Raw genomic sequence first — 16,346 nt, forward strand, 5'->3', positions numbered from 1 at the left:
CTCTGGGTGGCTGCTAAAAAAGGGAGGAGAATATAGAGGATGAAGAAGAGACGAGTAAGCAGGGCCAAGACAGGATCACTGCTCATAAACACTGCTGTGGGCCCATCCTGTCCTGGGCCCTCTCCTGCCATAACTCTGAAGTAGGAAACAAATACCCCTCCTCATAGGACTGTCTGAGATGAGGCCAGCTGGGGATCTGAACTGTCAGCAAGAAAGACATGAGCTGTCTGGGACATACACCAGTGTGCAGGGTCCCAGATGAGCCTATCTCACTAGTGAGGCCATTTCCTCCCCAGAGACAAGGTTAGGAGAGGCAGAGTTTGCCTGCTCTTGAAAGCTGAGCTCTCCCTACCGCTGCAGACCCAGAAATGGTGCCTTCTCTGTGCCCATCTATAGTGAGTCCAGGGAGCACCCAGTGACCACACTCATGTGATTTCATACTCTGGCAGATATTCTATACTGTCGCCCACAGAGTCTGGATTCAACTTCAGTGGCCAAGGCCAGCTGATTTTGTCTGGACAAAACTCTAAGGAGGAGGCCACCCACAGTGTTAGTGACACATTGCTTGCTCCTGAGCGGCCTTCAGTGTAGCCCTGAGTGGTCGTTCCAGCCTGAGCCTAGGGATTCAGATTAGCACTGGCCAGGTCAGGCTATTTACTACCTAGTCGTATAGCACACCTCCACTGTACTGCCATGTGTCCTGGCTGCTGCAGCTGCTCCAGGAACCACCAGATGTCCTCCCATAGAACCTTGAGGTCCCTGTGGGCTCATCCACAGACATCTCACATTATCCCTGCTGGGAGTTAGGATTGATGTCTGATGTGTGGGAACTGCCACGACTTTTGGAGCAGAATGAGAGGCAGTGTAGGAGATGCTTTGTGCTGCTCTTATTGTTCTCATTACCCAGGGAGTTCCTGCTGCTTGCTTCCAGGTACGGGTTTAGCTCCAGCAGGTCACTGTATAGGATTCCTGATAGCTCTTCTTCTCTGTTTGAAAAGCAGCACAAGAGCTAGTGTTGGAGGAACATGAAGTACCCCTGCGTTCCGGGAGCCAGTGGTGATTAGTGTCCTACCACCCTTGAGATACATCGGAGCCTAGGCGCATAGAGCAAAGCTGCATCCTTGGAGAATGAGCTCTGCATTCCCATGACAGCTAGGCAACCATGAATAGACACACTCCCCAGCAGGCTCCTAGCATCCCCTTGTGATGGCTCTTCTGGCTGTGAACCTTTTTCTCTTAGCTACAGAGACATCTTCAGCAGCCCTGGTGGTCTGTCATGCAGGACGGGAGCAGGTAAAAACAGAGCCCATCAGTTGTTTCTGAGGTTGTATGTTCCTGGAATATTCACCTGGCATCCTTGAGGGCCTGCCATGTAACATAGGCAGAGAGTTCTTCTTGCTCATGGCTCATTCCCCCTCCTATCTCTCTCCCTCTCTTTCCCTCTCTGTCCCTCTGTCCATCTCTCTGTCTTTCTCACACACACACAAAAACACATTCATGAACACATAAAGCACACTGGTAGTGCACACACACATACAAGTACTATGTGCACAAAGTCACATGCACACACACGCATGCATGCATAGCCACGGGCATGCACACATGTGCACACACACACATATGCACACACATACATGCATGTACACACATACATGCACAGAGGCACACACTCCTGTCAGGGAACTGTGGCTTCAGTGTGCAGGAGGTCAAGTCCTCTCTCAGTGGAGAATTTGAAAAGTAAAGAGAAGCCGGGCGTGGTGGCACATGCCTTTATCCAGGGACTCAGGAGGCAGAGGCAGGCAGATTTCTGAGTTCGAGGCCAGCCTGGTCTATAAAGTGAGTTCCAGAACAGTCAGGGCTAAACAGAGAAATCCTGTCTTGAACACCCCCCCCAAAAAAAAAGAAAGAAAAGAAAAGAAAAAAGAAGAGAAGAGAAAAGTGGAGAAAACAGTGGGTCTTTAGGCAACACCAAGGCTCTCCCCCTTCCAGGCTATATCTCTGGCTCGTTACAAGGCTAAGGATGTAAGGAAAATTACACTGAAGAATCATAGGCATCTTGGAGTGAAGGAAAGATCACTGCCACGTTTCATACTAACCCATAAAAGGAGGAATAGGACCTATGACCTTCAGAAATTATGATTTTCAACAGATTCTCCTTTCAACATAGTCAGACAACTCCTTGAGTGGTCTCCAGGAGATGATATGCTATATCCTCAGACCCTGGAGAGGGTGTGTGCAGCCATCAGCTGGGTGTGCAGTCCCAGGTGGATCTAATACACACTTTCTGCCTCCTCCAGCTTTTGTAGCCACTGCAGCACAGGCTCCAAGCTGAGGTGAAGCCAATGAGTAGTGCGAAGTAGGGCAGTTGCAGCAGGAAACAAGAGCTCCAGGTATGGCCTGTGTAGAACAGCAGCTTCTGTGTTGCCAACAGCCCTTCTAGCTGGATTTCCAGCTTCTTCCCCTGGACAGACAGGAAGGAAAATGTGATTTTACAGTCCAGAAAACTGTGCCAGAAGCAGAAGAGAGATACATGAATGTCAATCATAAGCCCCTACTTGGCCCTGGCCCCACATTTCCAGGGTTGAGGACTGGTGACCCTGTGCAAACAGGTCTCAGGTCACTGTGAGTACCATCCGTCTGCAGCATTAAGAATGCAGAAGAAACCTGGGGCAAGACCTTCTATGTAGGACCCCCCTGCTCATGGCTGTACACGAGTCTGGCATGCAGGGTTTGTAGTGAACCATAATCAGTGTCTGGAGCCATTCCGCTGTGCAGCAATCCTCACTGTCATGTCTTAGGGAATGTGGAAGGGGGACAGAGGCTAACAGTTGTATCTTTAAGGTACCGTGGTTTTTCCTTTTGTTGCTGAGTAGGGCATTGTTGGCAGTCAGAGCTGTACCTCGCTCAGAGAGTTCAATACCTCTGTGAGTTCAATACCAGACCTGGATGTGGAGACTGAGAGATGCCTGAGGGTGTGGAGAAGCCTCAGGGAGCTCTGGATGGCATTGGTGAGGATGAGGTGGTTGGGTCCAGGATTCTTTGGACTCCTGAGTTTATAGATGCCTTCCCCTTCAGACGCCCACCAGAAATGTCACCTTTGAAATAAGTGACCAGGGGAAGTCACAGAGCAGCTATGGAGTGTTGTCTAACTCCTAAAAGACAGAAGTCAGGTGAATTGTGGGAACCAGAGCATGGGGTGGGATCTGTGGCAGCAGGAGATAGGAAAGAAAGAGGAGTCCTCACTTGATAGATGGTTACTCCATTCAGAGTGAGTCCCAGGAGAAGAGTAGGGTGATCCTCCTTCTTTTCCTTAAAGAACACAAGTCAGAGGCTTAGGCTTTGACCCGGAGGCAAATGGAAGGAGGTCCATCTAACAGGCTAGAGTCTCCACAAACCCAGAGCTCTGTCTAAGCCTCTCTTGTTTCCCTACATATGCCGAGGGCACATGTGTATGTGGTAGGCTTCTCTAGATATTTGAGTTTTGTGAACCTCGTAGACCCAAGTTCCACACTTACTGTGCTCTGTGGGAGGCTGTCACCTGGGAACACAGGCCATGCAGTGCTCAGGCATTGAATGGGAGACACCCAGAGAGGACAGGCATACCAGTCCAATCAAACCAGTTACAGCAAAGACTGAGCAAAGTTTTAACAGAATTGACACCAGACAAATGCAGCATGCCACCTCCAGGACAGCCACCAACTCACCACATGCAAACAGGCCCGAGGGACTGTCCTACCTACCCTTGCCTGGAGTCTGAGTCACTTTGTCAGGCCTGGGGAATAGAACCACCCTTTTCCTGTGTTCCTCCCATTTCCAACACCTCAGGGTCGACCTTGTACAGCCTGAAGAAGTGGACAGGAACATCCTCAAGTAGGCAAGCATCCCTGGTGAAGCATAGTATTGCCTTCTTGGGAGTCAGACCCTGGTGCATGGAGTCCACCATGTTCATGGTGCATGGCAGCCATGTGCCTTAGAATGTAGTCAACTCCTCTCTTGTTGATAATCTGAGGACAGGGTCACCAGCTAGCTCAGACCCCACCCTGCCCTTTCTCACTACCTGAGGTCAGAACAAACAAGCTAGCTACAGACTATGTCCAGACTTTATCTGCCTTAGCCTCCACCCAAAGGTGAGGATGTGATGCTTATAAATCTGTGGTTCTGCTCCCCTCTCATGTCACCCAGGTGTCCACAAGGACCATAGAAGCAGCTCTCTTTAGAGGTCTGTTGAGCTCATTTCAAACTGACAGCTACTGTTCTTGGAAAAACTTGCCAGTGAGAGACTGTGTGAGTGTGGGTTGAGATAAGCTTTGGGAAAAGCTGTCTGGCCTCCAGCCTGGCACTGGAGATAGCGCTGCAAGGCAGATGTATGAGGCCTAAGGCACACATATAAGAAGTGTGGCTTATAGGCCACTTGTTGAGAACATAGGCAGGGTGCACAGACCCCAGGATCTTTTGCTCTGCATGGCAGTCAAGCTAGGCTTCTGCAAGAAGAACAAGCTGATGCTCTCCATCTCCGTTTCCAGGGTACAGGTGAGGAAACAGAGGCACAGAAAGCCTAAGGTACCTGGGTTTTTGAGTCTTTACAGAGGCTGGGTGGATACCACTCTGCAACTGAGCAGGCCAAGGTACTCTGAGCTGTCAAGCTAAGTGGGTGTATGCAGGACACAAAGGCATGGCCTACTCTGGCCATAGCTCTTACAGGTCACTGCCAGCCTTTGCAGTGTTGGGGTTGGGATTGGTGAGCACCCTTGGACTTGAGTTCTTCTGTCTCTGGTCCCACTGGTGCCACTACATTAATTCCCTGATGTCCTCTCTGGTTATGGGGCAGGGGAGGAGCTCACATCTGTAGCTGCACTGTCTCTGCTGTCCCTATCCAGACAGTGGCTGGGAAAGACCAGGAACTCAGTGGCTGAGCAAGGGAACAAAGGTCAGGGCCACAGTGCTGGGTGTGTGAAGACTGCTGGAATGAAAGCAAGCAATACCACCATGATCAGGCAGGATGCAAGGCCAGGAGCACTGTGTGCCCTGACAGAAGGGGATGAGACCCTGACTCCCAAAAAAACGCTCCTTCACACCTTCTACATCATCAGCTTTGAGGAAGGTGTTCCTCATTAAGAACATACCATGCTCTTGCTTCTGTCATCTACTTCAGTCTCCCAGGAATGGACACTGCAGGAATATTGATATGTCTCCTATGAATGCTAATATTCATTGAAATCGTGTTCAGAATTGGTTCTCAGTGTGCTATCTGGTTCCAGAAATAGTCTATCAGAAATTCTTACATAGACAGGAAATCCAGGGGGTTTGCTGTTGCTGCTGCTGCTGCTGCTGCTGCTGCTGCTGCTGCTGCTGCTGCTGCTGCTGCTGCTGCTGTTGTAGCTTCTACTCCTCTGTCTTTTCCAAGGCCATGTGTTTCAAATAGCCTCCTGTTTATACTCAGGATGTGAAAAAGTTCCCAGATGACACTGTGAAAGAGACAAGATAATTTATTCTAGACAAAATAATTACTGAGGTAGAATTCTTAGGATACCGTGTGGGGTTTTGACTCGCCTTAGTATTATGTCTTTTTTTTTCTACTTCACAATTGACAAGGAGAAATCACTTAGAAGTGTTTCCTATAAAAATGTATACACCTACTAGGTCTTAGGAACAAAAGAACAATCAGTATGCACAAACCTATGCATGCATGCAGGAGTCTGACCATCGTCAATAACCAGCACACTATGCTGTTGATACTTACTCAATGACATTGCTTGTTATTAGTTCTGAAGCTTACTGGGTGTGATGATATTTTAAAAATGTAAGAATCTGTTCTTCAGTTTTTGTGATTGATTGGCAAATTGCTAGGGCCAGTATCACCTGAGAGAGTCCATGAACCAATAGCCCTCTAGTCCTCACCCTGTGGGAGCTATTTTCTTTAGGGAACATGGAGTCCAGGTGAAGAGATGGGGTCAGCAAGACAAATAACTGTGTTGAGTGGGGTAGTAATCATTCATATTGCATCCCTGCTAGGAAGAGGAGAAATTCAGAAGAGGGAGAAGGCTGGGGGTTGAGGAAGAAAAATAAAGTACGTAGAGAAGATAAGAAGGTAAGAATTGGGTGTGGAAAATGGAAACTGGAGACAGAGGAGGGACCAACACACAGCAAACTGGGAAGGACAAAGCACAAAAGTACCTGGGCCCTGCCTGCTGCTGTGTCTCTGGAATTTCTCCCTGTGCCTCATTTCTGGGGGGAGACTCTGCTCTGCCCCAGCCGAGGTTTTCTTGTTGATGGAATGCAGCAACACAGCCTCCTCATGGCATTCCCCAACCTCCTTGTCCATCTCGTGATGCCTCTGCGCCAGCCCCTGCTGGGGATGGGCTTATCCTCTGCTGAAGCACTTTGGGGGAGATTCTCTTCTCTCTTCTCACTGAAGCTCTGTTCACTTATGCTGCTTGTTGAAAGCATGCAGGGGACACTCATGGCACGGATGTGGTGTTGGTCCTGTGTGGGTGTGATCTGGTTTGTCCGGAAGAGACCATGCCCAGTGGATCTTCTGCCTGCTCTTTGCCTAACCTTCTGGCCATAGGCTGGCACTTGACCAATGGAGGATGGCCAGACCGATCTGCCAAGGATGGGAGCGCTTCCACTCCTCTTAATTTTCAAACACAAAGGAGCACCAGCATCAATTGAAGGGAATGGGGCCTTAACTTGACTCACTGTTGGAGCCTGGGTTGAGCGGACTTCCCTCTGGACAGCCTGCCCTTCCAATAAGAAATATGAAGCTGACATTTCATTAAATTTTTCTTCAGTGAGTGATTCTCTAATATCTTTTGCTCGGAACCCAATATACTGCATCGCATCTACAATGTCAGGATCTGGTCTGACAGGGACAGGTTCCTCATGAATATTTTTGAACCCTGTCCAGTGGCCTTTGAACCATGGATGCTTCATCACTTCCGTGACTGTCGGCCTATATTTGGGGTTTACCGTCATTAAGAGGCTCAAAAGGTCCTCCAGCTCATTGGACACCCCAGAGGGGGCAGGGTATACACCTGCCAGTATCTGCTCTTTTAGCACAGGTATGATGAATGAATCAAATGGGACCTCTCCAACAACCATGTAATACAATATCACTCCCAGTGCCCATAGGTCACTTTTTGTTCCATCATATCTATCGCAGAGGAATAACTCAGGGGCACCATAAGCATAAGCACCACAGTGCTCATTCAACATCTGTCCGGGTTGGACTTGGGTACTAAGCCCAAAGTCGATTATTTTGATGTTCCCCTTGTTGTCGATCATGATGTTATCAGGTTTTAAGTCCCTATGCACTATACCATGGCTGTGGCAGTAGTTCACTGCCGACAGTATTTGTAAAAATATTTGTCGGGCTTCGTCCTCCCCTATGTGGCCAGAATTTTTGATGTATTCATAAAGTTCTTGGCCTTCAACCAGTTCCATGATGAGGTATTCTCTTGTTTTGGTCTCAATCACTTGGAGAAGTGAGACAATATTGGGGTGTTTAATCTTTTTCATTATATTGGCCTCCTTCATGGCTGGCTGAAACCAGGCGTTGTTCTTTACAAGGACTTTGATGGCCACGGGTGTGCCTGTGAGCCGGTGCTGGGCCAGGAGGACCTTGGCGTAAGTCCCATGCCCGATAGTTCTTACAACTTCATATTGGGAGTACAAGTTTCTGGCCTCAGGGTTACTGAGCTGAGGGCTGGGCGGTGGTAACTCCTCTTCAATATGTGCAGGCATGGTATCACTACCAGTGGTACCTGAAAATAACATAAAAAGAATAAAATCAAAATAATGAAAAACATGTAGGAAAATAGAAACTAAAATTACTACAAGTGCTACCTAAAATAAACAAAGAAAGGGTGCTTGAAATAAAGGTAAGTAAAAGTTAGAGACCTAGAATAAAAATTATGAAAAAGATATGGGGGAAAACTAAAGTCAAAAAAATCTTAAGTAAAACCCAACCAAAAGACCAACCCCAAACTAGAAAGCCAAGAGCACAAACATACTAAATACAGATGATGAAACTATAATCATAAGACAGTGGGACTGGGAGGGCTACAGCTGATCAATATTATGAGTGGACATTGACTGAAAAAAATCATATGAAATAAATGAGAGGAGAAAGAATTAGTATAAGACAAAACAGATATATATCCCCCAGCACTTCAGAGAAAATTCCATTTCATTTCAGGACCTCGTCATCCACAACAAAACCATACTTCCCAAGAGCAAAATATTGAAAATTAAAATTCAATAACCATAAACAATAAGAAAGTGAAATATCAGTGACTATTCAACCTAAAACCAATTCCAAAATGCCATAGACTCAACTTGAGTGGCCAGGGCCACAGCTGCTTTTTACCTGATCAAGATGCTGAGAATGAGGCCACACAGTGTTAATGACACTTGAGTGGTCATTAACCACTGGTAGCCCTGAGACCATTCCAGCCTGCATCCAGGAATTCAGATTAGCATTGACCAAGTCAGGCTCTTTGCTACCTGGTCCTATAGCTCACCTCCACTGTAGTTCCATATGTCCTGGATGCTGCAGCTGCTCCGGGAACCACTAGATGTCCTCCCGCTGAACCTCGAGGTCCCTGTGGGCTCATTCCCAGGCATCTCAAATACTGTCTGATGGAGAAAACAAAATATCACAAAGGGCAAATATGTATAAATTATAAGCCAATGATAACATGTAGTGAATACTTCGAGAAACAGGAACAATGTAAAAATAGGAAACCAAAATACATTGAAAAAGGAGATATTCTAGAGCAGCCTAAAATGCAAAAGTAAACAATCAACACAATAAAATACCATGGGAGAAAATAAAACCGACCACAATAAAACAAAAGCACCCATCCAAATAAATAAAAATCAAAACACCAACACTAAGGAAGCAAACAGTCAGTGGCCTTGAAAATATAGGGCCCAATTCTATCTCTTGAACTCATACCAAAATCAAACAATCAATAAATAAACAGCCAGGGAGCCACATAGGCACTTAATCTGAGATTATGGGGTTGGGATATCAAATCTCTGGGAGCCACTGGTCAGCCAGGCCAGAGATTTGGCCAGCTTCAGGCCAGTGAGTGAGCCTGTCTTGAAAAAAAGGTTGATTGCCTATCTTAAATACAGCACCCTGGCTGGTTACTGGCCTCTACACTCTCTTGCACCAAGGTGCAGGTAACACAGATGCAAGAGGGAAAGGGTGATGGGCACGGGAGCCCAAACACACTCAAGTGTGTGACAGCACACAAACACACACACAAAAGCACACACACAAATACACAATAGTGATCTTATACACACACACACACAGGAACACACGCATACAAACTCTTATTACACAAAACCAGAATTGCACTGCACACAATCACAAAGGAACGGGTACACACATACTTACACACAAGCAAACATGTAAGCACACACTACACATACACACAGGAAAAGGCACACACACACAAACAAAACAGGAAACTCACACACTCCTACATACACTGACACACTCACACACAAGCAAATCTGTAAACAGCCACACTCCTACACACGCTCATACATACACATCTACACAGCACACTTATAAACCAATACAACCACACACAGCTCACTAGATACAATAAAGTCGCAGAGGGCACCACTCCACACCTCCTCTGAATGCACTCAGAAAGATTCAGGCCTGGCCACAGCTTAACATCTGTTGCCTGGAGAACCTCACAATCTCTCCTCACAAGGTCATAATAGGACCCTTTATGACATGGTTGGAAGGACTGCAAGGCTTTGGCTTAGCTGGGCTATAGAGTGTGACATTAGGCTTTTTGAAAGCAAGGTCTCTAGGATGTTTTGCTGTCCTTGGTATCTGGTTAGAATGTTTGCTGTGCTTCCTTCTATAAAGCCCTTATAAGTTGATTCTGTGTGTCAACTTCTCTTTGTATTCTGACTGAATGACCTCAAGCCGATGCTCCAGTTTAACTTTCAAGACTAAGCTGTCTTTCTAAACCAAGCAATCAGGGAAGATACTGTCCTCATAATTCCTCAGAAAGGCTCTAGGTTCTCCTGAGACAGGGCTGCACTTTTTAGGCAGAGCACTTCCCTAACAAGGTGAGGACTTGAATTTGAATCCCCAGAACCCACATCAAAATGGGGTACAACAGCAAAGTCCAAAAGCTCAGCATCGCTGGGGTGGGGGTGGGGATGGGAATGGGAGACAGGGATGTGCAAGTGTGAAGACCTATCCGGAAGATGGCCTCTGACAGTACATAAGCATAGGGGTATGTATGTATGCCTAGGCACACAAGGGAGTAAGCATACAAATGCAAACACCCTCTCCAGAACAGAGGTTGACATGGTGTATAGAAAACCAAGTCCATTCTGAGTGTTGGGCTCACTTTAGACATTAAGATACAAAGGTGGAGCAGGCATGTGTGAGGACCACAAGCTCTGTGCTCCCTGGGACCAGAAAGAACAGAGTGGCTGTGCTGACACAAAAGAAATAGGCTCGGAGCCACAGGCTGTTGACAGGTCACAGGATCTAGGCTGCTGTGTTACTCCTCAGCACTGAGCACTGATTGGCTAAAATTCGAAAAGGGTCTTTGCTTTTCAGAGTGCTGTAGGCAGTGCAATGTGTAGCTCTTTCCTTTTGAAGACTCTGTTCTGGAGTTTTGAGGCCTCTGTTGAGGAACCTCATATCTGCAGACAGTACGACTGGGAGGAAAGATCCTCATATGTGGACTTTATTGCCAGGCCTGAGAACAGAAAAGAAAACCTGCCACCACTGGTTATTTTGGCTCAGCTTCTGACATTGCAGTTGAGATCAAGTGCCCTGGAGCCCTCCCTGTAGCCTCCCCACCTCCAGCCTGGAACCTGCTGGCTCAGGGGTGGAGTTTCCTGCTCATTCGTTCTGCCACGCCCACTGTTGGACCGTGCTGCTTTGCTGCTTGGAGCCACACACGTGTTCACCCTGCTACTGGACCCTGAGTTATTTGGCGGGAAATCGGGTTCCCTCCCCCTTCCTTTACAACTGGATGTTGGAACTAGTAAAATGGAGCTTTGAACAGGATGACCTTGTCTTGGCCTCGTTTCTCCTTCCACCCTGTCTAGCTTCCTCTCTTTTTAGCTCGGAGCTGCCATCTCAGTGGAACTGTTCACGTTGCGGGCTGCTGGCCGGCCCCCAACACCTCCCTAGCCTGAGTCAGTGATGTCAAGTTTAATCCCTGCTTCCTGGTTTGTAGTATCAATCACAGGACAGTTTTAGGCCAGGGGAGCTGTGAACATCATCTAGACATTGCTGTCTGCATTTGAGGAGGACTGTTTATTACAGGACGAGGCTAGGGCTGGAATCCAAACTCCCTTCTCCCTTGAGGCCAAGGGACACTGATATTTAGCTAACTCCATGCTCTCTGAACTTATATAGGCAGAGCACCTATGGCCCAGCGTCTCAGGACTGGCATACATACAATGGCATACAGGAGCCCTTTGCCATTGCAGAGGGTGGCTGAGCTGACTGAGTATGGCAATAAAAGCGGGGGGGGGGGGGGGCTCATCTGCCTGGATTCATGGGCCTCTAGAGATAAACACAGGCCTGGTGTGTGGCTGCTTATGGGCTGAGATGGGAGGGTGGAAGGGGGCTTGTCCTTGGCTCATGGGGACAGAGCAGTGTTTCCTTCCCTGCTCCTTCTTTATTTTATAAATATTTTTATTAGGTATTTTCCTCATTTACATATCCAATGCTATCCCAAAAGTCCCCCATACCCTCCCCCCCTCCACTCCCCTACCCACTCACTCCCTTTTTGGTCCTGGCATTCCCCTGTACTGGGGCATATAAAGTTTGCAAGTCCAATGGGCCTCTCTTTCCAGTGATGGACGACTAGGTCATCTTTTGATACATATGCAGCTAGAGTCAAGAGCTCCGGGGTACTGGTTAGTTCATAATGTTGTTCCACCTATAGGGTTGCAGATCCCTTTAGCTCCTTGGGTACTTTCTCTAGCTCCTCCATTGGGGGCCCTGTGATCCATCCAATAGCTGACTGTGAGCATCCACTTCTGTGTTTAGTAGGCCCCGGCATAGTCTCACAAGAGACAGCTATATCTGGGTCCTTTCAGCAAAATCTTGCTAGTGTATGCAATGGTGTCAGCGTTTGGAAGCTGATTATGGGATGGATCCCTGGATATGGCATTCTCTAGATGGTCCATCCTTTTGTCATAGCTCCAAACTTTGTCTCTGTAACTTCTTCCATGGGTGTTTTGTTCCCAATTCTAAGAAGGGGCACAGTGTCCACACTTTGGTCTTCTTTCTTCTTGAGTTTCATGCGTTTAGCAAATTGTATCTTATACCTTGGGTATCCTAAGTTTCTGGGCTAATATCCACTTATCAGTGAGTACATATTATGTGAGTTCCTTTGTGATTGTGTTACCTCACTCAGGATGATACCCCTTGACATAAAAGGAAGGCCTGGAAGAAGTCTATCTATGGGTAGTGAGGCTGCCTGAGAACCGGCTCTCCATTCTCCATTCTCATCCTGCTAGGGACTTGGGGTTGTTGGTGGGTTAACCTCCCCAACATTCCAGTCTGCTTCTCAACATTTAATCCATTCCTATCTGTCTCTTGGCTGGGTACCTGTATACAGAAGTCTTGGCTGCAGCCGTCAGTCCAGGGCATAATTCCTTGAGTGAGTGCATTCCAGATTGTTCTGAATTGAGACATTAACTTGGTAGGTGTTTCCTTTAGTGAATATTAAGAATACTTCCCCATAACTTTTCATTAAATTTTGTTGAAAGTTTTATGAGATATTAGAATGGCGACTCCAGCTGGCTGCTTAGGTTTGTTTGCCCAAGAAACTTTGGTGCCAGTCTTTTATTCTGAGGTAAATTCTATCTTTTTTGATAAAATGTGTTTCCTGTTAAAGTATTCCTCTCGTGGGAAGCCTTTTACAGGACAATGGAACTTAAGAAGTGCAGGTCTCCCAAAAGTTGGGTGTGCCTCAGGGACATGGCTACTAGGGAATTTAAAAGGAGGGAAAAGCAGATGGAGAGGTGGGAGGACAGTGGAGCTGGGTTGGGACTGTACATGACCCTAGTCTCAGAAGACTTGGGGGCCTGCTCAGGGGAATGGGTGTAGGGAGGAAATCAAACCTGTTTATTTGCAGATCAGCAGGTGTGATGAAGGTGGGCAGAGAAGTGTCCATGAAATGGAGGTCTGGGTAGAAAACAGGACATTCCAGGCAACTGGGTGTGTCCAGAAGGACTAGGCAGGCTGTGGGGATGGACCAGGTTAACTTTTAAATAAACTCACAAAATACTAGAAGGAAGCAGAGGAAAGTTCTGGACCCTGCAGAGGAACAGGAGCTGCTGTTCACAGGAGAAGTTTTAGTCATTGGCAGAAGACACTATCTTATATCTTACATGATGCCCAATGTCACTGTGTGATCCTGCAGCACAAGTAAATGGCCCAAAGTGGTGACAGTTCCTCTCAGTAAATATGCTGGCACAAAAATGGATGCAATTATTCTGCTTCCCTTCCGTCCATGTATCCAGCAGGCGGCACTCCACACCTACAAATATGCTGACAGTTCCTCAGCATCTTCCCACAGAGGACTCCTGGACAAATGCAGTCTCAGGACATGGATGGTCCTGCTGGGTGTCCTCAGCAGGGTAGCATGCTTGCTCTGTTTCTAAGCTATAGAAAAATACACTACAGTAGCAAACAGGCATCTTCCCCTCCTATGTCATGTCCTCTCAAACAAGCTCTTTCTCCTCCTTCTTACTCCTCTTCCCTACCCAACATCATTCCTATTCTTTCTTCTTTATAATTCCAAAGATATGGGAAGTATGTGACAGATTTAATTCAGTCTCAGCTTATGCAATTGCTTGAACTAAGACCAGCTGGACAACAGGTTAACTTTTAGCAGTAAAACCAAGAAATACTAGAAAACATTAATGATTTTGAATAGTGAAGACATGAACAGAATCCCAAAGCAAACAAAGGGGGGGTCATTAATATTTATTATACAAGTAAATGTATACCCAGGCAAGTAAAAATCAAACACACACACACATCAGAAGAGTTTATAAAGCAGATAACACTAAATACACCCTTGATATGGCTGTCTACAGGGATGATGTGACAAAAATGAGAGAGAAATGCAAAGGGATATTTCTACAAAGAAGAAAGCAACAAACACTGGACATCAAGGTGCAGTCAGCCACTGGCCTCTGAACACCTGGATGTGGTCAGCCAGTTATACTGGACAATAACATTCTCTATTCAGTGGCCACTGGACATAACAATGAGGTCAGTCAATGGATACTGAACGTGGGAGTGTCTTGGCCTTATAACATAAGGATTTCTGTCCCATGCTATGTATGCTCACCCAGCAGTTCATAATGACTGGAGTCTGCTGTATATCACAAGTGCAGGTATAGGTAGGTGGTGTGCCTGTAGCCCTCTGGAGAGAAGGAGTTGCCTGTTTTTGAAGATCAGCCAGTACAACAATTAATGCTGACTGTTGGCATGGACAGATGAAGAACAGCCTAGGACACTAGAGCAATGCACCTCTGGGCCTGTATTGGGGATGGGGGTATTTCCTGAGCCTAGATCCTAAGAGTGATGACTTTATCAGTTATTCCAGGCATATCTACCTGGTAGCCCACAGGACACCTCCGGTTGAGAATAGCTATAAATGGGAGCCAGAAAAACAAAAACTTCCCAAAAATACCTGATTGTTCAGTTCTTGAGTTTGAAATTTAGAGATGATGATGTCATGCCATAATCTTAAAATGGTGACTGTGACTGGATCCACTGTTGAATTCAAATTTTGAATGGACTCTTGAGAGGGGTGGCCTGTTGGAAGAAGTGTGTTACTAGAAGATTAACCTTGAAGTCTCTCTCTTGACTGGCCCTACCCAGTCTCTTCAGGAGGATGTCAGGAACAGCTTAAATTCCACTACCTTAAATCCCACCTTGCCTCAGGCACACACAAATGTACTTATCCCACATGGATCTGAAATCACAAACCAAGAGAACTCCTCCTTTCTGGAGTTGATCTTCTCAGGTGTCTTTCACAGTGACAGAGCACTGGCTCACACACTTGACAGTCAATATTAACTTATACCTGGTAGCTGTAGCCTTGGCTCAAGCACTTCCTGCTGCATTGCTTTAAGGGGCAAGAAAAGACCTAGAATCTATGAGCAGTGGGCCCCATGCCAAGCTGGAGCCATGTCTAGTGGATGTGGTTCAGCACTAGAGATTTAGAGAGGAACGAGAAACCTGCCCTCTTTATGAACTTACTGATGCTTAACATGGCCAGATAAGAGCACTGACCTCTTCCTGAGACTTTATGGACTCAGAGAGGAGGATGACAGCACATTATTTCCAAAGACAGAGAGACAGGCAGAAGACTTCTAACCTCTTTCTGGGAGTGAGGGTCTCACATCTCCAAAGTTACCTCAGAGGCCGCTATTTTCTATTTAAAGTCACACATCCACAAGTAAGCACAGGCCCATGTAACACACACATGCAAACACACATACCACTGCAAAATACATGCAGGTCTATGTAACTAAAATACACATACACACACACACACTCATGCAGACCCATAGATATCTGTGTACACATATCCATTCAGACACATAAAAACATGTCTATACAGAAACATAGATACATGCACACACACACATGCAGATACACACAAACACATGTCCATGCAGACACTCTGCTATACACACATATGCACACTTTCGACCGTGAAACACATACACACACACTTACACACACACTCACCCATGCAGACCCATAGACATCTGTGCAAATATATCCATGCAGACACATAAAAACATGTCTATACAGACACATAGATACATGCACAAACAAATGTCCATGCAGACACTCTGCTATACACCCATATACACACATACAACCATGAGATACACACACACACACACACACACACACCAGTAGCAGTAGCAGCAGTACACTAGGGCAGTCTCAGGGCAGAGCTGTGTCCACCATTTCTCTCATTCAGTATAGTTAATCCACATGTTTATGGGTGTCACATCTTAACCATTTAAGTACTTGTCCTGATGTGTATGTAACCATGAACTGGCAATCGCTGAGCTTCCGGATAAGGGTGGGCATGTGTGCAGAGCACTGATGGGTCTACTTTCAACAAGGCTCCCCAAACCAGGAGGAAGACGACCAGTTCTGTGTAGTGTCACATTCTTGAATGTTTTTACTGTGGTTATCTTCGTGCTGCCGGTTAGAATAGCCCTAGGCTGGGCTGAAATCTGGTCCCATGTTCGCAGGTGCTCATAGAAGTGCACACATGGATAATGCACTACAGTGG

General features: G+C 46.6%; 1 protein-coding gene and 1 pseudogene across 1 annotated transcript; both read right to left on the reverse strand.

Annotated features, from left to right (window-relative positions):
- Positions 1-787: 787 nt before the first annotated feature.
- Positions 788-4,690, reverse strand: LOC147000551 (FERM domain-containing protein 1-like; annotated as a pseudogene).
- A 1,496-nt stretch (positions 4,691-6,186) lies between these two features.
- On the reverse strand, positions 6,187-8,625 carry LOC147000552 (sperm motility kinase Y-like). The gene is made up of 2 exons (XM_085832535.1): positions 8,523-8,625; positions 6,187-7,763 (listed from the first exon to the last, which is right to left on the reverse strand). The coding sequence occupies exons 1-2, from the start codon at positions 8,623-8,625 to the stop codon at positions 6,220-6,222; spliced, it is 1,647 nt and encodes a 548-aa protein (XP_085688661.1). The 3' UTR covers positions 6,187-6,219.
- Positions 8,626-16,346: the final 7,721 nt, after the last annotated feature.

This window comes from Mus caroli, unplaced genomic scaffold, assembly GCF_978045245.1.
Source record: "Mus caroli unplaced genomic scaffold, Mus_caroli_1 scaffold_18, whole genome shotgun sequence".
Taxonomy (NCBI): domain Eukaryota; kingdom Metazoa; phylum Chordata; class Mammalia; order Rodentia; family Muridae; genus Mus; species Mus caroli.

What these genes read in the sequence shown, in the direction of transcription:
- LOC147000552 (XM_085832535.1), bottom strand. Translation starts at nt 8,625, where the DNA reads ATGCCTGGGAATGAGCCCACAGGGACCTCGAGGTTCAGCGGGAGGACA. An exon ending in CATATGGAACTACAGTGGAG is followed by an intron (nt 7,764 to 8,522) that starts GTGAGCTATAGG and finishes TGTTATTTTCAG; the next exon opens with GTACCACTGGTAGTGATACC.